This window comes from Hemitrygon akajei, chromosome 7 (assembly GCF_048418815.1).
Source record: "Hemitrygon akajei chromosome 7, sHemAka1.3, whole genome shotgun sequence".
In the NCBI taxonomy this organism is placed as follows: Eukaryota; Metazoa; Chordata; class Chondrichthyes; order Myliobatiformes; family Dasyatidae; genus Hemitrygon; species Hemitrygon akajei.
In genome coordinates, this window is record NC_133130.1 from 166,295,549 (window position 1) to 166,321,499 (window position 25,951).

The 25,951-nt window shown below is 46.1% G+C and overlaps 1 protein-coding gene across 5 annotated transcripts in view; it reads left to right on the forward strand.

Moving 5' to 3' along the window:
* LOC140731138 (probable G-protein coupled receptor 82) overlaps window positions 1-21,454 on the forward strand; it is a 31,439-nt gene extending 9,985 nt beyond the window's left edge. Inside the window, exons 1-3 of one of the 5 annotated variants that reach the window (XM_073052487.1) lie at window positions 12,738-12,868; window positions 16,325-18,022; window positions 18,667-21,454. In XM_073052487.1, the coding sequence (XP_072908588.1) occupies window positions 18,690-19,688 (999 nt within the window). In that variant the 5' untranslated portion in view covers window positions 12,738-12,868; window positions 16,325-18,022; window positions 18,667-18,689 and the 3' untranslated portion in view covers window positions 19,689-21,454. Of the gene's footprint in view, window positions 1-12,730; window positions 12,869-13,054; window positions 13,312-16,089; window positions 16,111-16,324; window positions 18,023-18,666 lie in introns of those variants that run through there. The other 4 variants (XM_073052485.1, XM_073052488.1, XM_073052490.1 and 1 more) reach the window with 4 other exon arrangements.
* The last annotated feature ends 4,497 nt before the right edge of the window (window positions 21,455-25,951 follow it).

Below are 25,951 nucleotides of genomic sequence, written 5' to 3' on the forward strand. Positions count from 1 at the left end.
CCCCTCCTTTTTGAGAATCGCAAGATCGCTATTAATTCAGGTCTGGGACCCAGGAAATGAGAGAGAGACGTCCAGAATCCACACAGTTTGGAATGTGTCCTGGCCTCAGCGGAACGGAACCACTGATAACGGCCATTGTCTCTTGGAGACGGAATTGTGTATTGAGTACTGTACTATTCATTGAAACCCCTCAGGGGACAACCAGAGTGGGCTGGTTGAGGGATTGCATCATCCCAACCTGATTGACATCTGAGACCCCGTGAGTAAGGATAAAAGAGGGTCTGGGGAACAACCCCTTTAGACGCACCAGGAGAAAGGCTAGAGATCCCGTGACAGCGTTTAATAGCAACAGCCGGTGGGGGCTCGTGTGCGTCCTCCCTTGTCAGGGTGGCGGGCTCCTCACGGAAGAATGGTTTAGCTAAAGGAGAGGCCACAAGTGAAAGGCCACGACAATGAGACTCCTGACGGATCGAAATCATAAAAGGAAAGCCAGCAAGTTTTTCTCCAAATCTCTCTCTCTCTCCAACCATTGCAACACAGCGGTCCCCAACGGCTGCAGCCTGCATGAACTGAGTGAACTTTATATTTCCATCGGACAATACATTATCCCCTAGACAACGATAGAGCTTATTTCTTATTGATTATTATTATACCCGCCCTTTTAGATTTAGTATTGACGACGTATATTATCTGTATATTTGCATTGATATTATTTTTGTGTATTTTTACTAATAAATACTGTTAAAAGTAGTATCATCAGACTTCAACTGACCTCTCTATCTTTGCTGGTAAGTGACCCAGTTACGGGGTTCGTAACAGGAAGGAAAAATGAAAGAGCAGATTGTTATTTAAATGGAAAAAGATTGCAGGCTGCTGCTGTGCAGAAGGACTTGGGAGTGCTTGTGTATGAATTGTCAAAGGAAGGCAGGCTATCATGAAGGCAAATGGAATGTTGCCTTCATTGCTAGAGGGATTGAACTTAAGAGCAGGTTATGCTGCAACTATACAGGGTACTGGTGAGGCCATACCTGGAGTAGTGCGTGCAGTTCTGGTCTCCGCGCTTGAGGAAGGATATACTGGTTTTGGAGGCGGTGCAGAGGACGTTCACCAGCTTGATTCCAGAGATAAGGGGTTAGACTATGAGGACAGATTGAGTCACCGGGCACTGTACTTGCTGGAATTCAGAATGACGAGAGGAATCTTATAGAAAGATATAAAATTATGAAAGGGACAGATGAGATAGAGGCAGGAAAGTTTTTTTCCACAGGTAGGTGAGACTAGAATTAGGGGACATAGTCTCAAGATCGGGGGAGTAGATTTAGGATGGAGATGAGGAAAAACTGCTTTTCCCAGTGAGTGGTGAATCTGTGGAATTCTCTGCCCAATGAAGCAGTGGAGACCACCTCGGTAAATATATTTATGACGAGGTTGGATAGATTTTTGCATAGTTGGGGAATTAAGAGTTATGGGGAAAAGGCAGATAAGTGGAGGTGAATCCGTGGCCAGATCAACCATGAATGGTGGAGCAGGCTCGATGGGCCAAATTGGCCTACTCCTGCTCCCATTTCTTATGTTCTTATAGGGCCACTAGAAAATGAGGTTCTTGTGATAATAATGGGAGGAAAGGAGATAGCAGATGAACTAAATGAATATTTTGTATCTGTCTTCACTGTGGAAGACACTAGCACTGTGCCTGATGGTGTAGTGTGTGAAGGAAGAGAAATGGGTGCAGTTACTGTTACAAGAGAAAAGGTGCTCAAAAAGCTGAAAGATTCAAATCACTTGGACCAGATGATCTGCACCCTAGGGTTCTGAAAGAGGTAACGTTAGAGATTGTGGAGGCATTAGTAATGATCTTTCAAAAATCATTGGACTCTGACGTGGTGCCAGAGGATTGGAAAATTGCAAATGTCACTCCACTCTTTAAGAAATGGAGGAAGGCAGCAGAAAGGAAGTTATAGACCAGTTATCCTGATCTCAGTGGTTGGGAAGATGTTGGAGTTAAGTGTTAAGGACGAGGTTATGGAGTTCTTGGTGACATGGGACAAGATAGGACAAAGTCAGCATGGTTTCCTTAAGGAGAAATCTTGCCTGATGAACCTGCTGGAATTCTTTGAGGAGATTACAAGTAGGATAGATAAAGGGGATGCAGTGAATGTTGTATATTTGGATTTTCAGAAGGCCTTTGACAAATTGCCACATATGAGGCTGCTTACCAAGTTGAGGGCCCATGGTATTACAGGAAAGTTACTGGCATGGTTTGAGCATTGGCTGATTGGTCAGAGGCAGTGAGTGGGAATAAAAGGATCCTTTTCTGGTTGGCTGCCAGTGACTGGTGGTGTTCCACAGGGGTCGGTGTTGAGACAGCTTCTTTTTCTGCTGTATATCAATGATTTAGATGGTGGAATAGATGGTTTTGTTGCCAAGTTTGCAGATGATACAAAGATTAGTGGAGGGGCAGGTAGTGTTGAGGAAACAGGAAGGCTGCAGAAGGACTTAAACAAATTAGGAGAATGGATAAGAAAGTGGCAAATGAAATATAACGTTGGAAAATGCATGGTCATACACTTTGGTAGTAGAAATAAATGAGCAGACTATTTTCTAAACAGGGAGAAAATCCAAAAATTTGAGATGCAAGGGGATTTGGGAATCCTTGTGCAGAACTCCCTAAAGGTTGAGGTCAAAGACAGTGCTGAGGAGGAATTTTTTTTTAGCCAGATAGTAGTAAATCTGTGGAATGCTTTGCCACAGAATGCAGTGGAGGCCAAGTCCGTATGTATATTTAAGGCAGAAGTTGACCGTTTCCGGATCGGTCAAGGCATCAAAGGATATGGCGAGAAGCCGGGTGTATGGGGTTGAGTGGGATCCAGTATCAGCCATAATGGAGCAGACTCAATGGGCTGAATGGCCTAACTCTGCTCCAATGTCTGATGGTCTAAAGGTTAACTTATAGGTAGAGCAAACACGAGGAAATCTGCAGATGCTGGAAATTCAAACAACAACACACACCAGCATTTTGTGTGTGTTGTTGTAACTTATAGGTAGAGTCGGTGGTGAGGAAGACAAATGCAATGTTGGCATTCATTTCAAGAGGTCTAGAATACAAGAGCAGGGATGTGATGCTGAGGCTTTATAAGGCACTGCTGAGTTTTGAGCTCTTCATCTAAGTAAGGATGTGCTGTTGATTGTTCAGAGGAGATTCACAAGGATGATTCCGGGAATGAATGTGTTATCACACAAGGAAAATTTGATGTCTCTAGGTCTGAACTCGCTGGAATTTCGAAGGATGAGGGCAGATCTCATTGAAACCTTTCGAATGTTGAAAGGCCTAGACAGCGTAGATGTGGAAAGGATGTTTCCCATGCTGGGAGAGTCTAGGACAAGAGGGCACAGCCTCAGGATAGAGGGGTGTCCATTTAAAACAGAGGTGCGGAGGAATTTCTTTAGCCAAAGGCTAGCGAATTTGTGGAATTTGTTACCACAGCTGTGGAGGCAAGTCACTGGGTGTATTTAAGGCAGAGATTGATAGGTTATTGATTGGACATGACATCAAAGGTTAGTGGGAGTGGGTCTGAGGAGGGAAAAGAAGGATCTGCTATGATTTGTGGCTAAGTTTGCCAATGATGCAAAAATAGGTGGAGGAGCGGGTAGTGTTGAAAAAACAGAGAGCCCACAGAGAGACTTAAATAGTTTAGGGGAATGGGCAAAGAAATGGCAAATGAAATACAATGTTGGGAAGTGAATGGTCATGCACTTTGGTGGAAGTAATAAATGGGGAGACTATTATTAAGATGAGGAGAGAATTCAAAATGAAGAGATCAAGTCGTCACTTTTATTGTCGTTTTGACCATAACTGCTGGTACAGTACATAGTAAAAATGAGACAACGTTTTTCAGGACCATGGTTTACATGACACAGTACAAAAACTAGACTGAACTACGTAAAAAAAAACAACACAGATGCAAAGTGGAGTCCTTGCGCAAGATACCCTAAAGGTTAACCTCCAGGTTGAGTCAGTGGTGAAGAAGGCAAATACAATGTTGGCATTCATTTCTAGAGGTATAGAGTATAAGAGCAGGGATGTGATGTTAAGGCTCTATAAGGCACTCGTGAGACCACACTTGGAGTATTGTGTGCAGTTTTGGGCTCCTTATTTTAGAAAGGATTTACTGACATTGGAGAGGGTTCAGAGAAGGTTCACAAGAATGATTCCAGGAATGAAAGGGTTATCGTATGAGGAACGTCTGGCAGCCCTTGGGCTGTATTCTCTGGAGTTCAGGAGAATGAGGGGGGAACTCATAGAAACATTCCGAATGTTAAAAGGCCTGAACAGATTAGATATGGCAAAGTTATTTCCCATAGAGGAGTCTAGGACAAGAGGGCACCACATCAGTATTGAAAGATGTCCATTCAGAACAGAGATGCTGAGAAATTATTTTAGCCAGAAGGTGGTAAATCTGTGGAATTTGTTGCCATGAGCGGCTGTGGAGGCCAAGTCATTGGGTGCATTTAAGGCAGAGATAGATAGGTTCTTGATTAGCCAGGGCATCAAAGGGTATGGGGTGAAGGCAGGGGAGTGGGGATGACTGAAGGAATTGGATCAGCCCATGATTGAATGGCGGAGCAGAATCGATGGGCCAAATGGCCTAATCCGGGTTGTATGCCTGATGGTCTTATTGTCTAAGCATTGTTTAGAGGAGGGTAAGATAGAAACAGAATTACCTGTTCAAATAATATATAACAGTAATGTGATAGTGAGTGTGACACGATTAGAGCTTAGTGCATCACAGTTAGGAGTTTAATTACGTCATCAGTAAAGAGTCAGTACTTTCCTCCTGTGAAAGTGAGGGTTTCCTCCGAGTACACTGGTTCCTTCCTACAATCCAATGACAAACTAGTTGGTAGGTTAATGGGTCATTGTAAATTGTCCTGTGATTAGGCCCGGTGGGTTGCTGGGCTAGAAGGACCTGTTCTGTGCAGTATCACTAAAATAACCAACGAATAAGATAGCATTCTAACTCCAGATGTATGGTGAAGACCATTCTGACAAGTTACCTCACCGTTGATCCAATGCACAGGATTGTGAGAGGCTGCAGGGAACTGTAAACTCAGCAGCTGATTACAGTTACAACCCTCTTCAACATCCAGGACATCTTCAAGAGGCGGTGCTTCGAGAAGGTGCTTCTGCTAATGAGGGCCCCTCTCGTTACTAAAACCATAAAGGAGGAACATGAGCCTGAAGACACACACTCACAGCTTCTTCCCCTCTGCAATGAGATTTCTAAATGGTCCAGTAACCCGCGAACATGACCTCATTATTCCTTTCCCTGTGTTATTCACACTTTGCAAGCCTGCTGGGGTCGTCTATTATGTCCGGTGCTTCTGTTGCGGCCTCTATTATTGATGAGGCCTGTAGGAAATTGGGGGACTGCATCATCGAGCACCTGCCTCATGTGGGATGTCCCGGTACCCAAACGTTTTAATTCTGATTCACATTCCTGTTCCGACATGTCGACTTGTGCCAAGATGAGGCCACCCTCAGGGTGGAGGAGCAACACCTTCTGATAAACACTCTGACCTTTTACCTCTTCTCACCTCCCCCCGGGCCCTTCGTCCTTCCCTCTCTCCCATGATCCACTCTCCTCTCCTATCAGATTCCTACTTCTCCAGCCCTTGACCTTTTCTACCCACGTGTCAACTTCCAGCTTGTCCTCCTTCCCCTCCTCCCTCCTTTTTACTCTGATGCCTTCCCTCTTCATTTCCAGTCCCGGGGAGGGTTCTCAGCCCAAAACGTTTATTAATTTCCAAAGATGCTGCCCGACCTGCTGAGGTCCACCAGCATTTTGTGTGCGTTGCCCTGGATTTCCAACATCTGCAACCTTCCTTGTGTTTATATTTTTTATAATTTATAGATTTTTATGTCTTTGCACCCATGATGCTATCATATATCAGTGATTTTGTGCTGCTCCAAGTTCCAGCATTCACAGTCTCCATGTCCCCACTGACTTTATCTCCCAGCATAACACCTGACTTGCGATGTGGTTTTCTGATCAACTAACAGAGAAACAACCTCTCAATCAATAGTTTGTTGAACTTTTATTTTTTTAGAGATACAGTGCAGTAACAGGCCATTCGGGCCCAGCGAGCTTGCGTTGCCCAGTTACACCCACGTGACCAATGAACCTACTATTCCACGCGTCCTTGGAATGTGGGAGGAAACCAGAGCACCTGGAAGGAACCACGTGGTAACGGGGAGAGTGTACAAATTGCAGCGAGGATCGAACCTGGGCCGTTGGCATTGTAAAGCAATGGGCTAACTGTTACGCTATCCTGCCAACACAATCTTTGTACAAATAATCACAACACATAAAAAAGGGAAGTGCTGGCTGTTGGCTTTATACGTATCCCGGGTTATTCATAAAGACACATATTCTGGAAGAACATAACTAGAACCTTTATTTAACGGCAGACAGCAACCATACAAGCTTCTCGATTATTCTGTCATTTCTGCGCATGCTCCCGACTCAGTCCAATCACGTTCTTACATGTGACACATGATATCACCACACAGATCTCTGTCTGACCAAGGGCCCCTGGCCTGAAACATTGATTCAGATTCTCTGTCCCTAGGTGCAACTTGACTTTCCAACAGATTCTATTTTAATTTCAGTTTCTCAGCATCTCTGTATTTGGATTGTAAGTCCCAGTACAAATCCCAATGATCCACCATACACTGGAAAACAAGTTAAGGAGAGAGACCCTTGTTGTTAGATGTGATGCTCATGACCGTCTACAAGCAACAGCTCTCAGTTTTACGCACGAATGCCAAGTCATTCAGTATATTTAAAGCTGAGGTGGATAGGTGCTGGATTAGTCAGGATGTCAAAGATTATGAGGAGAAGGCAGGAGAATGGGGTTGACAGGGAGAATAAATCAGCCATGATGGAATGGCAGAGAAGACTTGATGGGCCGAATGGCCTCATTCTGCTCCTATACCTTATGACTTGGAATGGAACTGGTTTATTATTGTCACGTGTACTGAGATCCAGTGAAAAGCCTGTTCATACGGATCAGATCATTACACAGGGCACTGAGAGAAAACAAGGTGAAACAACGACAATGCAGAATAAAGTGTAACAGCTACAGACAGAGTGCAGTGCAGGATCGGAACCAGGTAGGTTGTGAGGCCAAGGGTCTAAGTTATTGAGCCAGAGGGCCATTCAATAGTCTGATAACATTGGGGTAGAAGCATGATTTCAGGCGTTTGTACGGGGTCTTTGATCACGCAGCCACGCAGGTCAGGACAGAATCCCACCCGCCAAGGTATTAGTTGAACCAAACAAGTTTCACAGTACTTCCTCATTACCAGATTTAATATTATTTCAAAGTCTGATAAATTTAAATCCTTGGAATTCAAGTCAGTTTATTACTGTCACATGTACAAGATTGCAAGGCTTGTCTTACAATTTTTTTGCACGAGCAATTTATAGCACAGTGCATTGATTTAGTACCAGGAAAACCAGTAACAGATTGTGGAACAGAGTGTTACAGTACGGGAGAAAGTGCAGAGCAGGCAGATTGAAACATGCAGAGGCATAATGAGCATTGTGAGGCTGAGTCCCTCTTAGTGTACCAAGATGATCAACTCAGCTCATCATTTCACCTTTTTGCACTAATTATTTAACGTTTATACATTTACAATATGTTTTATGATGAAGGTCTTGGTCTGAAACGTCAGCTGTTTATTCATTTCCACAGATGCCTGACCTGCCGAGTTCCTCCAGCATTCTGTATGTGTGTTGCTCTGGATTTCCAGCATCTGCAGAATTTCTTGTGTGCATTTTATGCACTGTGCTGTTTTGCTGCAAGATAAAATGAAGAATTTCACAACATACAATTTGGCAGTGACAATAAATCTGATTCTGATAGTCTTCTTACAGCAAGGTAGGACTTGTTCTACATAACTGTATTGTTGTCACTGTATGTTTCAATCTACATGTGACAAATAAAACTAACCTTCATCTTCATAGTCATTGAACACTACAGCACAGGGGCAGGTTCTTCAGCCCATCTAGTCCATGCCAAACCGTTAATCTGCCTAGACACATCAATTTGCACCCAGCCCAAAGCCCTGCATAACCTGCCCATCCACGTACCTACCCAAATTTCTCTTAAATGTTGAAGTTAACCCCCATTCAGTACTTCCACTGGCAGCTCATCCACTCTTCACCACCCTCTGAGAGAAGACATTCCCCTCATGTTCCCCTTAAACATTTCACCCTTAACCTACAACCTCTAATGTAACCTATAGCCTCACCCAGCCTCAGTGGAAAATGCCTCTTTGAATTTACCCCTCATAATTTTGTATACCTCTGTCAAATCTCGCCTTATTCTCCTAAACTCCAGGGAATAAAGTCCTAACCTGTTCAACATTTCCCTATTACTCAGGTCTTCCATTCCTGCCAACATCCTTGTCAATTTTCTCTGCACTCTTTCAATCTTATTGTTATCTTTCCTGTAGGTAGGTGACCAGAACTGCACACGGTTCTCTAAATGACACCTCAACAATGTCTGATACAACTTCTACAGAGTATCCCAACTCCTGTCTTCAATACTTTGATCGATGAAGGCCAATGAGCGATTACATTTTTCTCTACACCCTGCCAGTCTTATCTTTAACAAAGTTTTGACGCTAAATCATCAATTCCTTCTTCCTCCTGAGAACATTAGGTTATGTTTTGTTACAGTTAGCTGAAGAGCACAGGAAGTTTTGGCGGACTGGCCACCGCAGACCACGGTCAGCCCGTGTGGTGTCGAGGTGTCAGGCTTATCCTCGATGCTGGCAGTGAGTGCTATTCACAGCTGGTCAGTTATCAGCTGTGCACCGATAGTCAAGGCCGACAGGAAACAGGGGTGGAAATCCCCGCCAGAGATGGTGGCCGGCACATTTTCACCATGGCCAAATTCAAGAAAATAGAAAGTCTAAATTCTTGAAATTCAAATTGTCAGCTCCAGGAATGACACTGTTGCAGTAGGCAGTCTCAGATGTTGCTACAGGAGGGAACAAAAAGTGAGACAAAGGCCAGGACCACTGACTAGGGAATGGGAATCTAGGCTGGCATTTAGGGTTACAGAGAGAAAGAGTAACACTGAGTGAGGGTCACACTGTGGAGGGGGTGGTAGTGAGGGAGGGTCACACTGTGGGAGGGGGGTACTGAGGGAGATTCTCTGTGGGAGGGGTGGTACTGAGGGAGGGTCACACTGTGGGAGGGGTGGTACTGAGGGAGGGTCTCACTGTGGGAGAGGTGGTGTTGAGGGAGGGTCACACTGTGGGAGGGGTGGGTCTGAGGGAGGGTCACACTGTGGGAGGGGTGGTACTGAGGGTAAGTCACACTGTGGGAGGGTCACACTGTGGGAGCAGTGGTAGTGAGGGAGGGTCACACTGTGGGGAGGGGGGTACTGAGGGAGGGTCACACTGTGGGAGGGGGGGTACTGAGGGAGATTCTCTGTGGGAGGGTCACACTGTGGGAGGGGTGGTACTGAGGGAAGGTCACACTGTGGGAGGGGTGGTACTGAGGGAGGGTCTCACTGTGGGAGAGGTGGTGTTGAGGGAGGGTCACACTGTGGGAGGGGTGGTACTGAGGGAGATTCTCTGTGGGAGGGGTGGTACTGAGGGAGGGTCTCACTGTGGGAGAGGTGGTGTTGAGGGAGGGTCACACTGTGGGAGGGGTGGTACTGAGGGAGGGTCACACTGTGGGAGGGGTGGTACTGAGGGAGAGACACTATGGGTGGGGTGGTACTGAGGGAGGGTCACACTGTGAGAGGGGTGGTACTGAGGGAGAGTCTCACTGTGGGAGAGGTGGTGTTGAGGGAGGGTCACACTGTGGGAGAGGTGGTGTTGAGGGAGGGTCACACTGTGGGAGGGTCACACTGTGGGAGGGTGATTCTGAGGGAGGGCCACACTCTGGGAGGGGTGGTACTGAGGGAAGGTCACACTGAGGGAGGGTCACACTGTGGGAGGGTGATTCTGAGGGAGGGTCACACAGTGGGAAGGGTGGTAGTGAGGAAGAGTCACACTGTGTGAGGGGTGATACTGAGGGAGGGTCACACTGTGGGAGGGCTGGTACTGAGGGTGAGTCACACTGTGGGAGGTTGATTCTGAGGGTGTAGCCTTCATGCACTTTGGACTGTAGAACTGAGAATCGCTCACATCACATGCTCTCAGAAGCCTGATGAAATTCCAGAGATGTGTAACAATGGGGCCTACCAGTTTAATCGGACCTCAACAAGAGCCAGTGGTTATCTGACAAAAGAGGTGCCCTGATGTTGGCAGGGACATACCTGAACAGAGAGGTTGCTCAGGAGATCAGCTTGTGGAACGGTCTGCATCACCCTATATCACAAAGTAAATACATCAATAAATAAGCATCAGGTCTCTGCCTTCCAGCCCTTGTCCCCGAACTTTCAGTCTGACAGACATCAAGACTGTCTGCATTAATCTATACCCTCAGAATTTGGTATACCTCTTTCAAATCTACTCTCATTCTCCTATGCTGTGGAGAGTAATGTCCTAACCTATTCAACCTTTCCCTATAACTCAGGTGCTCTTGTCCTGGTAACATACTTGTAAATTTTGCTGCAGTCTTTCAATCTTATTGACATTTTTTTGTTGGTGGGTGCATACTATACTCCAAATTAGGACTCACCAACGTCAGAAGCAATTTCAGCATAACGTCCCAACTCCTATACTCAATACTTTGATCCATGAAGGCCAACGTGCCATTAAATATTTCTCTGCCCCCTGCCAATTTCATCTTTCACAAAGTTTTAGTGCAAAGCTATGAATTCTTTCTTGCTCCTGAGAATGTTAGTATACGTTTTGGTGTAGTTAGCTGAAAAGTGCAGGAAGCTCTGGCTGATACTTACAGCCCACACTTTACCCACGGTCACCCCGTGCAGTATCGAGGTGGCAGGCTCATCACCTACTTTGGCAGTGTGTGGGTCGAAAGGTGGGAATGCAGTTATCAGCTACGCTCCGAAATGTAGAGCTAACAGGAAAGCGGGGTGGAAATCCCCACCAGAGATGACATCCAGCACATAGTCACCACAGCCAAATTCAGTCTAACTTCTTGGAATTCATACAGTCAACACCAAAAATAACAACAAAGCATTGTTTTGCTGAATGAAAGGAATGAAGCTCTAGGAAGAGTGAAACATCGTCCAGAACCGGCAACTGTGTAATGGCAATTTAGGCCAGTGTTCACGGTTATAGGGAGAGAGAGTTACGTAGTGGAAGGGTAGTACTGAGGGAGGGTCACACTGTGGGAGGGGTGGTAGTGAGGGTGAGTTGCACTGTGAGAGGGATGGTACTGAGGAAGGGTCACACTGTGGGAGAGGTACTGAGGGAGGGTCACACTGTGGGGGGTGGTAGTGAGGGAGGGTCACACTGTGGGGGGGTGATACTGAGGGAGGGTCACACTGTGGGAGGGGTGATACTGAGGGAGGGTCACACTGGGAGGGTTGATACTGAGGGAGGGTCACACTGTGGGAGGGATGGTACTGAGGGTGAGTCACACATTGGGAGGGGTGGTACTGAGGGAGGGTCACACTGTGGGAGAGGTGGTACTGAGGGAGGGTCACACTGGGAGGGTTGATACTGAGGGAGGGTCACACTGTGGGAGGGATGGTACTGAGGGTGAGTCACACTGTGGGAGGGGTGGTACTGAGGGCCCCATTAGTGGGGTGTGTCAGGAATGGACAGGAGGAGGAGTATAGGAAACTGATACAGGACTTTGTGATATGGTGCAACTCAAACTACCTGCGTCTCAATGTCACCAAGACCAAGGAGATGGTGGTGGACTTTAGGAGATCTAGGCCTCATATGGAGCCAGTGATCATTAATGGAGAATGTGTGGAGCAGGTTAAGACCTACAAGTATCTGGGAGTACAGTTGGACGAGAAGCTAGACTGGACTGCCAACACAGATGCCTTGTGCAGGAAGGCACAGAGTCGACTGTACTTCCTTAGAAGGTTGGCGTCATTCAATGTCTGCAGTGAGATGCTGAAGATGTTCTATAGGTCAGTTGTTGAGAGCGCCCTCTTCTTTGTGGTGGCGTGTTGGGGAGGAAGCATTAAGAAGAAGGACGCCTCACGTCTTAATAAGCTGATAAGGAAGGCGGGCTCTGTCGTGGGCAAAGTACTGGAGAGTTTAACATCGGTAGCTGAGCGAAGGGCGCTGAGTAGGCTACGGTCAATTATGGAAAACCCTGAACATCCTCTACATAGCACCATCCAGAGACAGAGAAGCAGTTTCAGCAACAGGTTACTGTCGATGCAATGCTCCTCAGACAGGATGAAGAGGTCAATACTCCCCAATGCCATTAGGCTTTACAATTCAACTGCCAGGACTTAAGAACTTTTTTAAAGCTATTATTAATGCTTTTTGAGTTAGTGATTTAGATGCATATCATATTATTACTGAGTTAAGTATTGTATGTAATGAGTTTTTGCTACAACAAGTGTATGGGACATTGGAAAAAATGTTGAATTTCCCCATGGGGATGAATAAAGTATCTATCTATCTATCTATCTACTAACCTGTATGTCTTTGTACTGGCGAGGAAAGCCATGCATTCCACAGGGAGGACACACAGACTCCTTACGGATAACATCGGAACTGAACTCTGACCTGAGCTGTAATAGCATGGTGCTGGCTGCTATGTTACCGTGGTGCCTGAAGATGGCTGATCTCTATGAATCTCAGAGCTGCGGCCAGGAACTGAAGGTTGGAGGCCCAATATCTGTGAGTCTAGAAGTACGGAGGCCTGGAGGTAGCCTGTCCTGGGCTTGGAGGACTGTGCGTATGAGGGTATGTTTATTTTGTTGTTTGTTCTGCTGAACATTGTAAACATGCCGTGCTGGCACCAGACTGTATGGTGGTTCCTGTGGACTGCCCCCAGCTCATCCTCAGATTGTGTTGGTTGTTAACACCAATGATGCATTTCACAGCTTCGATGTGAGAATTAAATGAATCTAGAATCTGAACTGAATGTGATCTGGTATGGGACAGAAGCGATCGGAGAGAGAAATCTCGCGAGCAGAAGTTAACTGCTTAGTTATGCTGGAATTGCAGTGGCCTGACATTTTCCACTGTCGACACCGTACTTGTCATTGCACCACCCCCCCACTGCAAGTCAATGTTATAGCCCAGAGGTCAGAGCCAATCAGAAATCATGTTCCCACGTAAACTATAAAGTTTAGTGCAGCCTGCTTTGCCGGCACTGAAGATATTTACATCAGTTTTTATATCAGGTACGTCCTGTTTTGTGTTTCTGTCTTTTACCGTGAGTGGTTACAGTGGACTGAAATGTGGCTGTGGTTCAAGCTGGCTTATCGGTGATTTTGTTCCAGGCATGTAGCTGTTTATCTATACAGTTATTTGTTTTACAATTGAAAAATTTGCGCTGTTTTTCAATGCTTTAAGGCTTTGAGGAAATTGAATTTGTGAAACTGAAGTCAGAAAGAGGCAGTGTGACTGTAAGAGGCAAAGCATTCCCTACTCAGCCACCTAAAGCGAAAATGGAAGAGTTTTTATTGCGGATTCATTCCTCATCTTCGCTAATAATCCGTTTTCTCTGGAGGCATCAGATGTTGTGAGCAGAATTATCAGGGATCTACAGATGTAGGACCTGAAGAATACAGATGTTTGATGCTCAGGATGCAGATGTGGGAGGGTTAGGACACACAGCTGTGGGACACTCCCCCTTTCCAGATCTGATGAAGGGTCTCGGCCTGAAACATTGACTGCTTATTCCTCTCCATAGATGCTGCCTGACCTGCTGAGTTCCGCCAGCATTTTATGTGTTTTGCTTCTGATTTCCAGCACCTGCTGTGGAACACAGGATGCGAGTGTGGAGAACGGTGATACAGATGTAGGAAGGGGTCTGGAATGCTGCTTCTCCACCCATTTCCCTTTCTCCCCTGATGCACTCTCCTGTCAGATTCCTTCACCCCTTCCACCCGTCACCTCCCAATGTCTCACTTCATCCCCTCCCCCAGCCACCTTCCCCTCACCATGTCTCACCTATCATCTGCCAGCTCGACCTCTTTCTCCTCCCCACCTTTTTATTCTGACTTCTGCCCTCTTCCTTTCCAGTCCTGATGAAGAGTCTTGGCCGAAAACATCGACTCTTTATTCCCTCCATAGCTGCTGCCCGACCTGTTGAGTTCCTCCAGCATTTTGTATGTTGCTCCAGCTTTCTAGATCTGCAGAATACCTTGGTTTTAGAGATTTTCAGATTCACTTTGCCGGTCTGTTTTAGATTTCAGACTTTCCCTGGCTGGTCAGAGCCAGTGATGTGATTCTGGCTATCAAAGGCTGGGGACAGAGTGAATTTAGAAACCTTACTGAGGTTGGAGAGAGAATTGAATTGAATTAACTTTATTTATTTCTTACATCCTTCACATACGTGAGGAGTAATCTTTACGTTATGTCTCTGTCTAAATCTGCAATGTGCAATCATAGTAATTTATAATAAATAGAAGTTAGAGTAACAGAAATACACTCAGATCAGTCTGATGGCCTGGTGGAAGAAGCTGTCCCAGAGCCTGTTGGTCCTGGCTTTTATGCTGTGGTACCATTTCCCGGATGGAACATAGCAGCTGGAACAGTTTGTGGTTGGGGTGACTCGGTTCCCCAATGATCCTTCGGGCCCTTTTTACACACCTGTCTTTGTAAATGTCCTGAATCATGGGAAGTTCACAACTACAGATGTGCTGGGCTGTCCGCACCACTCTCTGCAGAGTCTTTTGATTGAGTACAGTTCCCATACCAGGCAGTGATGCAGCCAGTCAGGATGCTCTCAGTTGTGCCCCTGTAGAAAGTCCTGAGGATTTGGAGACTCATACCAAACTTCCTCAACCGTCTAAGGAAGGGGTCACCAGAGATGTAGCAGAATGCGTCACAGGATTATTGTGGGTCTGAACAGAACTGAGGAATAGACTTAAAGACACAGGAGCAGAATCAGACTGTTCTGCCCAGCGAGTCATTCCACATTTTATTATCACTCTCAACCCCATTCCCCTGCCTTCTCCCTGTAACCTTTGACACCCTGACCAATCAAGAACCAGTTAACTTCCATTTTAAATATACCTGACTTGGCCTCCATAGCCGCCTGTGGCAATGAATTCCACAGATTCACCACCCTCTGGCTGAAGAAACTCCTCCTCACCTCCGTTCTAAATGGATGTTCCTCTATTCTGAGGTTGTGCCCTCTGGCCCTACACTTTCCCACTAGAGGAAACGTCCTCTCCACATCTACTTAAGATGTTTTCCTTTTCTTCCTTTATAAATCAAAACCACTTCTGATTCATACGTTTTATTCCATATCAGTGCTTTAACCTCTAACTTAATTTTATATAATTCTTCATTCTTTATAACTATTGCATGTTGTTGTTTTTGTTGCATGTTGCGTCCTGACTAACACACCTCAGCAAATTCCTGATGTAAATGTGTACGGTAACTTGTACAGTGTTTCGTAGTCATTACGAGTTTTTTATTGTTCTGTCCTTTATGGTTAATGTGTTTTTTATATACTGCATTGGATCCTTGGTAGCAATCTTTACATTCCTGTACTGAAGAAAGGCAATAAACTATCTTCGATCTCCTATAAAGTTGAACATTGGATCAGAATCAGATATTTTATCACCAGTATATGCTGTGAATTTTGTTATTTTGTGGCAGTGGTATATTGCAATACATATTAATAAAAACTACAAATTACAATAAGAAATACACACACACACAAATAAAATTATTATAAATACATTATTATATTAATTATTATTAATAATTTTATTTATATTATTATATATAAAATAATTAGTGCAAAAAGAGAGCAAAAATCTGACATAGTGTCCAAGGGTTCATTGTCCATTCAGAACTGTGATGGCGGAGGGGAGAAGCTGTTCCTGAAGTACTGAGTGTGTGCCTTCAGGCTTCTGTAATTCCTCACTGATGGCATCAATGAGAAGAGGCCACGTCCTGGGTGAAGGGGGTTCCTAGTGATGGAGGCAGCCATTTTGAAGCATCTCCTGAAGATGTCCTCGATGGTGAGCACCAGTCGTGCCTGATAATTCAGCAAAAGGAGGTATCTGTAAACAAAGGAGGCACTGTACATGTGTTAAAGGTTTTAAGAAATTACTTTATTAAAATTATATAAAGAAAATTCAGTAGGTTTCCCCTCTTCCCTCATTCTTCAATCTCGAACGAGTATAGGCCCAGAGAAATTGAATGTTTCTCAGAAGTTAACCTTCTCATTCCCAGGATTATTCTCGTGAACCTCCTCTGGAGCCTCTCCAATTTACAGTTGAGACCCTGTATCAAGACTAGAGAATGGAGAGAAAAGACAGCCGCTATAGAGGCGAGGTAGGGGCTAGAAGGTGACTGGTGGATGGAGGAGGGGTGAAGGGTGATGGGCAGACAGAAGCTTTTGAGGGGATAGGGAGGGTGCAATTGGGAGACAAAATTACAAAAGGGTGACAAGTGGAAGAAGACAAAGAAAAATGAGGCAGATGGAGCAAGGAGTGATGGGTGCTCTGGAGTCTGTGCTGAATGGGGGTTGGGCCCACTGGAGTCTGTGCTGGATTGGGGGTTGGGCCCACTGGAGTCTGTGCTGAATGGGGGCTGGGCCCACTGGAGTCTGTGCTGGATTGGGGGCTGGGCCCACTGGAGTCTGTGCTGGATTGGGGGTTGGGCCCACTGGAGTCTGTGCTGGATTGGGGGCTGGGCCCACTGGAGTCTGTGCTGGATTGGGGGCTGGGCCCACTGGAGTCTGTGCTGAATGGGGGCTGGGCCCACTGGAGTCTGTGCTGAATGGGGGCTGGGCCCACTGGAGTCTGTGCTGAATGGGGGCTGGGCCCACTGGAGTCTGTGCTGAATGGGGGCTGGGCCCACTGGAGTCTGTGCTGAATGGGGGCTGGGCCCAGTGGAGTCTGTGCTGGATTGGGGGCTGGGCCCACTGGAGTCTGTGCTGAATGGGGGCTGGGCCCACTGGAGTCTGTGCTGAATGGGGGCTGGGCCCACGAGTCTGTGCTGAATGGGGGCTGGGCCCACTGGAGTCTGTGCTGAATGGGGGCTGGGCCCACTGGAGTCTGTGCTGAATGGGGGCTGGGCCCACTGGAGTCTGTGCTGACTGGGGGCTGGGCCCACTGGAGTCTGTGCTGGATTGGGGGCTGGGCCCACTGGAGTCTGTGCTGAATGGGGGCTGGGCCCACTGGAGTCTGTGCTGAATGGGGGCTGGTCCCACCCATCAGTGCTGATGGACAAGATGGATTGTGTCATCTGTAGATTGCTGCAGTCTTGTTTGTGCTGACAACATCCATGCACCATCAATCTACAGGATGTGAAAATCAGGGACTCGGGCTATATTTTATTTTTGTGTGTGACTGAATGTTTACTGCAGTCTTATATGTGCTATGTGTTCATTCTGCTGTGTATGACCGTTGGTACTGTGTTTTGTACCTTGGCCCTGGGGTAATGGTTTTTGTTTGGCTGCGTTCATGGTTATTCATGTGTGGTTCAATGACAAACGAAGTTGAATTTGAAGGTTGGGTGGGGAGAGATGAGGGTGAGCATGGAGAGAGGGGTTGGAGGGAGAGGTTGGAGGGGGAGGAGAAGAAATGCAAGTGTCTGCAGTTCTCCCATCCCTTCAAAATCACTAGAAACCTGGCAGTGATTGGGTCAAAATCTACAGTAATTTCACACTTTTCATCTTAATTTCTCTTTCCATTCCCTCCCATCAGCGGCCAAGCATTGACTCTGTTGTCCTGGGTGCTAGTGGTGGTGGTTGGGGGCGGGGGGGGATCTCACTCTGTCTATCTCTCATGTCCAGATTGGGAGTCTCTAGGCCCATTCCTGATGGGACCCACCCCGGTTTGCAAGGAGAGGGCAGGAGGGTGCAGGAGTCAGCGAGGACCCACTCACCCTTGAGGACAAGTATGAGTGAGTGAGGTGTACAAGATGGTAAGAGGCATAGATCGAGTGGACACCCGGAGGCATTTTCCCCTGGGTGAAAATGGGTAACACAAGGGGTATAATTTTAAAGTGACTGGAGGAAAGTACAGGGGGGCTGTCAGAGATAGGTTTTTACACAGAGAGTGGTGGGTGCTTGGAACATAATGCCAGGGTTTGGGGCAGAGGCAGGTACACTAGAGACATTGATGAGACTCTTAGACAGGCACACAGTTGTAATGCTTAAAATGCTTAAACATAAGAGATTCTGCAGGTGCTGGAAATTCAGAGCAACGCGCACAGAGTGCAGGAGGAACTCAGCAAGTCAGCTGATTTATGGAGAAGAATAAAGAGTTGATGTTTTGGGCCTAGAGCCTTCATCAGGACTCATCTATGGAAAGGAATAGAGTCAATGTTTCAGGCCAAGGCCTTCATGAAGGGTCTCGGCCCAAAACCTCGACTCTTTATTCTTGTCCTTAGACGCTGCCTGATCTGTTGAGCTGCTCCAGCATTTTGTGTGTGCAATGCTTCTGCCCTGCATTGCCGGCCATGCCATTGGCTTGTTTCACTCACAATACGGAAACTAGAGAGAATGCAAGTCCCTGTTAGATCACCTCAACAATGACTTCCAGAGATAACTTGTTTTTCTCTCCTAGGGCGTTGAGGTCAGTGGTGAGCCATGAACATCTCCACCAGAACGACGGCGGACATGTGTGACTACACCACAGGCCTGCTGGAAAAATGTATCCTCCCCATCATGTACTCTGTCATCAGTTTCGTCGGAATACTGGCCAATTTCCAGATATTACTGATATTCCAAAAGCAATTCCTAAAGAAGAGTGGCGTGCGAATCTACCTGATGAACCTCTCGGTGGCAGATCTGATCATTTGCCTGGTTCTACCTTTCAGAGTAGCCCTGCTGATAAAGGGGGATACCTGGGAAGAAAGTTCGGACGAATGCATCGCAGTCAACACAATCATCAACCTCTGCTTTTACTGCACGCTCGCCTGCCGGACTCTGTGCTTAATTTTCATCGGCTTTAGCCGGTACGCAGTAATCGTGAAGTTCCACAACAAGAAGTTCAATGTGTTGTACCGACTCACTTTTGCCAAGTGCGCATGTATGGCTTTCTGGATTGTGGGGACATTGTTGGTGCTAACCTGCTCCATTTACGCACTACAGTCAATGAAAGTGTCAAAGTCTCGGTGCTACAGTGTCCAGGTGTACAACGAACTGCAGCCTAACTTGGTTGCACTCATTGTCACCTCAATACTCTTTCTTATTATTTTAATGCCGCTTGTTTTTCTGTACATTTTAGTAGTGATCTACTTGGTCGAGGTGAGTAAAAACAGTTCAGTGCAGCAAAGCCGTAAACTTTACAAGAAAACGCAGCTGAGGATTTGCGTTGCTGTATCTACCTGTGTGGTGTGTGTGCTCCCTTATGTCAGCTATCAGTTCATTTCGAACATTTACCGAATGACGCAAAACGAATGCCAGATGCTGGTAAACATGCAGTGGGCAAAACAGATCCTGTTGTGGCTGGTTTCATGTAACAGCTGCCTGGACCCCATCTTGTACATCATCATCCAGAAATATTTCTCAGTTGTCAACTGGAACCTAGACCCACAAACCATAGGGAAGTCTTTGGACAGGGAAACTGCAAGTAACACTCACTAGTGTGATCTTTCTGTGCCCACTGGAATCTGTAACTAGAGTGCTCAAACTTCAGCAGAGGGGCTGGAAACTTTTAAAAGGAACCTGAGAGGCAACCTTCTCACATTGAGAGCGGCGAGTACACAAACTCGCTGCCAGAGGAAGTGGTTAAGGCTGCTGCAATTACTAAATTTAAAAGGCATTTTGTAATGTACAGCAATAGGAATGCTTTAACACAGGCAAGAATACGGGCGGCAAATGAGCGTAAATCTTTGCATCACTTCGCTGGTCGCTGTTGTCCGTAAGGAGATAGCGCATTCTCCCTGTAAGCGGTGGGTTCCCCCGGTCTCCTCCCGCAATCCCAGGACATATGGTTTAGGGCTAGTGAGTTGTGGGCATGTTACGTTGGGGTGGGATGTGCGGGCAGCCCCCAGCACATCCTCCGATTGTGTTGGTTGTTGACGCTGGTATGATGTACAGGTGAGCAGGTTAATTGCTCATTGTAAGTTGTCCTGTGACCAGGCCAGGGTGCAGCTCGGTGAGCCGGAGAGGCCTGTTCTGTGCTGTATCTGTAAATAAAAGTAGACTTGTTATTTACCGCACCATTATATCTGCTTGATTACTACAAGCCTTTCCTTCGGGGACTGTAAGACAAGGGTGAACTGGGTGCTCAGCAGGGTGAGTCAGGGCTTGTAATGTTAGGCAACACCCAAGCAGCTGGAGAAGTCAACAAATCAGTAAGCATAGATTGTAAACTGGTAAATTGGTTTATCATTGTCACATGTACAGAGGGACAGTAAAAATCTTGGGTTTGCATGCCATCCACTTCATAACAACAGTACATTGGTCAGAACGATGCTGTTACAGCTCAGGACGTCTAGCGTTCGCAGTTCAATTCCGGCGTCCTCCTGTGGGTGAGACCTCCCATCAGGACTCTGTCTGCCCTTCTCAGAGGCCAACATGATCAAAGTCTCTACCCACCCCGGACACTCTCTCTTCTTCCATCACCTCCCCCCCATCGGGCAGAAGATACAGAAGCCTGAAAGCTCGAACCACCAGGCTCAAGGCAGCTTCTATCCTCCTGTTATAACAGTCCCCTAAAATTAAACCTTGACTTCACCAGCTACCTCGTTACGATCCTTCACCGTACTGCCTGCACTGCACTTTCTCTGTCACTGTTACACTGTATTCTGCACCCTTACTGTTTTCCCTTCTCCGATAAGATATGGGAGCAGAATCAGGCCATTCAGCCCATCACTTCTGCTCTTTTATTTGATCGTGGCTGATTATTTATTTATTTAGAGATACAGTGCGGAAGAAGCACTGGCCCACCCAGTCACCCCGCCCAGCAACGTTTTACAATGACCAACCTACTAACCGGTCAGTTTTGGACTGTGGGAGGAAATGCGAGCACCAGGAGGAAACCCACACGCACACGGGAAGAACATACTAGCTTTCTTACAGCGGATACCAGAATTGAACTGGAACTTCTCGACACCCCGAGCTGTAATAGCGTCTCACTAACAACGACAATACTGTGTATTGCGGAGACTGTATTTCCAGAGGCTGAGGCTTGCTGTGAAAATTCCAATGTTTTTGAAGAGTTTCATTTATATCGCTTTTATTCAACTGATGCTCAACAATGTGGTCTGTAATAAAACAACCAGAAATAAAAGATATATAAAAGATAAAATAAAAGATATATCAGTGTTTGGTGTCAGGGTTTCAAGCGTGATTTCTGTGCAGAAGATAACAACATGCGAGCGAGAGCCGCTCATCTCCACAATGGTGCACACTATCTGATGTGGTTTCCTCCAGCGCTGCGGCTCAGCTGGCCGAGCGTTCGCTTCGCAGTGTCCTGTGCGGGAAACGGAGACGTGCTTCCCCACAGGGCCGTCCCACCTCCGTGCAGCCGATCCACTTGCAGCCACCGCAAGACAGTGAAGCAGCAGCAATCACACACACACACACACACACTGACACACACACACACAAACACACACACAGACACACACACACACACTGACACACGCACACACAAACACACTGACACACACACACAAACACACACAAACACACACTGACACACACACACAAACACACACAGACACACACACACACGCGCACACACACACACACACACAAACACACACTCACACACACACTGACACACACACACAAACACACACTGACACACACACACAAACACACACTGACACACACAAACACACACACACTGACACATACACACAAACACACACTGACACACACACAAACACACACACAAACACACACACTGACACAAACACACACACACACTGACACACAAACACACACACACTGACACACACAAACACACACTGACACACAAACACACACACACTGACACACGCACACACACACACTGACACACACACAAACACACACTGACACACACACACACACACACTGACACACGCACACACACACACTGACACACACACACACGCCCACACAAACACACACGCCCACACAAACACACACTGACACACAAACACACACTGACACACACACACACAAACACACACTGACACACACACACACACTCACACACACACACTCACACACTGACACACACACACACAAACACACACTGACACACACAAACACACACTGACACACACAAACACACACACACTGACACACACACTGACACATACACACAAACACACACTGACACACACACAAACACACACACAAACACACACACAAACACACACACTGACACAAACACACACACACACTGACACACAAACACACACACACTGACACACACAAACACACACTGACACACAAACACACACACACTGACACACGCACACACACACACACTGACACACACACAAACACACACACACACTGACACATGCACACACACACACTGACACACACACACTGACACACACACACGCCCACACACACACGCCCACACAAACACACACTGACACACAAACACACACTGACACACAAACACACACTGACACACACACACACAAACACACACTGACACACACACACACACACACACTGACACACACAAACACACACTGACACAGAAACACACACACACTGACACACACTGACACACACACACAAACACACACTGACACACACACACACTGACACACACACACACACGCCCACACAAACACACACTGACACACACACACTGACACACACAAACACACACACTGACACACACACAAACACACACTGACACACACACACTCACACACACGCACACACAAACACACACTGACACACACACACTGACACATGCATACACAAACACACACTGACACACACACACACAAACACAGACACACACAAACACACACTGACACACACACACACACACTGACACACACACACACTGACACACACACTCACACACACACACACTCACACACAAACACTGACACACACACACACACTGACACACACACACACACTGACACACACACACACTGACACACACACACACACACACACACACACACACACACACACACACATTCTCCTGCCTTCTTCCCATAACCTTTGACACCCTTACCAATCTAGAACCTTTCAACCTCCTTTTTTAAGTACCAAATGACTTGGCCTCATCAGCCATCTGTGTCAATGATTTCCACAGATTCACCACCCTCTAGTTAAAGAAATTCTTCTTCATCTTTGTTTCAAAGGAGCATTCTTGTATTCTGAGGCTGTGCCCTCTGGTCCTAGACTCATCCACTATAGGAAACATCCTCTCCACATTCATTCTATCTAGGCCTTTCAGTGTTTGATGGCTTTCAATGAGATCCCACCTCATTCTTCTAAACTCCAGTGAGCACAGGCCCATTTCCTCTTTTATGAGTTACCCTTTTTATGCCCAGGAACAATCTTGTACACCTCCTCCAGACTCTCTCCATGCCAGCACGGCCTTTCTTAGATACGGGGTCCAAAACCGCTCACAATACTCCACGTGCAGTGCTACCAGTGCCTTATAAAGCCTCAGTATTACATCCTTGCTTTTACATTCTAGTCCTCTCGAAATGACTGCATTTGCCTTCTTCATCACAGACTCAGCCTGCAGGTTAATCTGTGGGAAATCTGTTGTGTATTTAATATTTCAATAATATTTGAGTAATCTTGTATATATATTGTTTAACTAAGCATCCTTGTTCATTTAAATAATTCATTACAGGTTATATGTATAAATACGTGAATTGTATATGTCATCACGTTACTATTTGATAGGTGTACACCTCACTTAAAAAAACTCGAAGTTGGACTCATATCTCAGATTCCCATGTCTTCCTTTGGATTAGTTTAATATTTTGAACTTACAAAACACAAGGACTCCCAAGTCCACTTGCACCTCTGATTTCTGAATTTTCTCCTCGTTTAGACCGTTATTCCTTCTACCAAAGTACATGACCATACACTTCCCAACATTATATTCCATCTGCCACTTCTTTGCCCATTCTTCCAATCTGTCTAAGTTCTTCAGCAGACTCTCTGCTTCCTCAAGGCTACCAGCCCCTCCACCTACCTTTGTATTGTCTGTAAACTTTGCTACAAAACCATCAATTCCTTCATCCAAATCATTGATATAAAACATAAGAAGAAGCGGTCCCCACATTGACCCCTACAGTTCACTAGTCTCCGGCAGCCAACCAGAAAATACCCCCTTTATCCCCACTCTTTGCCTCATACGTAACAGCCACTGCTTTATCCATGCTAGAATCTTTCCTGTTATGCCATGGGCTCTTATCTTGTTAAGCAGCCTTGTGTGTGACACCTTGTCAAAGGCCTTCTGAAATTCCAGGTAAGCAACATCAACAGATCCCCCTTTGTCTGTCCTGCTTGTTACTTCTTCAAAGAAATTCCAACAGATTTGTCAGGTAAGGAAACCATGCTGACTACTGCCCATTTTAACATGTGCCTCCAAGTACCCAGAAACCTCATCCTTAATAGTAGACTCCAAGATCTTTCCAACCACTGAAGTCAGGCTAACTGGTCTATAATTTCCTTTCTTATGGTTTCCTCCCTTCTTAAAGAGTGGAGCGACATTTGCAATCTTCCAGTCATCCAGAACCATGCCAGAATCTAGTGATTCTTAGAAGTTCATTATTAATGCCTTCACAAACTCTTCAGATACCCCTTTCAGAACCCAAGGGTGTAGTCCATCTGGTCCAGGTGACTTACCTAACTTCAAATTTTCAGCTTCCCAAGTACCTTTTCCTTAGTAATAGCAATGACACTCACTCCTGCCTGACTCTTGCATTTTTGGGATTCTGCTAGCGTCTTCCACAGTGAACACTGACACAAGACACAAGGTCCCTCATTACTACCTCTCCAGTGGCGTTTCCCAGTGGTGCAATATCCACTCTCATCTCTCTTTTTGAGTCTCCTTTTATATTATTAGCTAGTTCACCTTCATATTTCATCTTTTTTCCATTACATCCAATTTTAGCTTCACCTTCTCAAACTGCTGGGTGAATTCTATCGTATTATGATGACTGTCTCCTAAGGGTTCCTTTACCTTAAGCTTCCGAATCAAATCTGGGTTATTACATAACATCCAATCCAGGATTTCCTTTCCCCTAGTGGACTCAACCACAAGCTGGAAAGCCATCTTGTAGGCATTCTACAAATTCCTTCTCTTGGGATCCAGCACCAACCTGAGTGTCCAAATCTACCTGCATATTGAAATCCCCTGTGACCCTTGTAACATTGCCCTATTTTTCATGCCTTTTCTAGTTCCTGTTGTAATTTGTAGCCCACATCCTGGCTACCGTTCGAAGGTCTGCATATAACTCCTATCAGGGTCTTTTTACTCTCGTAATTTCTTAACTCTACCCACAAAACTTCTACATCTTCTCATCCTATGTCACCTCCTTCTAAGGATTTGATCTCAGTTTTTACCAGCACAGCCAGCTACCCACCCACCCCCACCTACCTGCCTGTCCTTTCAATGAAATCTGCATCCTTGGAGGCTGAGCTCTCAACTATAATCTTCTTCCAGCCACGACTCAGTGATGCCCACATCATACCTGCCGATTTCTAACTGTGCTACAAGATCTCCTGCAGCACCGTCAGTCCTGCACTCATTGCCCCATTTTGACTTTGTTACATTTTAGCGCATCCCACTGGCTGCAATTTTGCTCTGTCATCCACCCGTCCCTCCGCACAGTCTCCCTGCAAACTGAGTCTCTTTGTGTGCTGCACTCACTGCCCCATCTTCAGCGTTGTAAAGAAAAGTT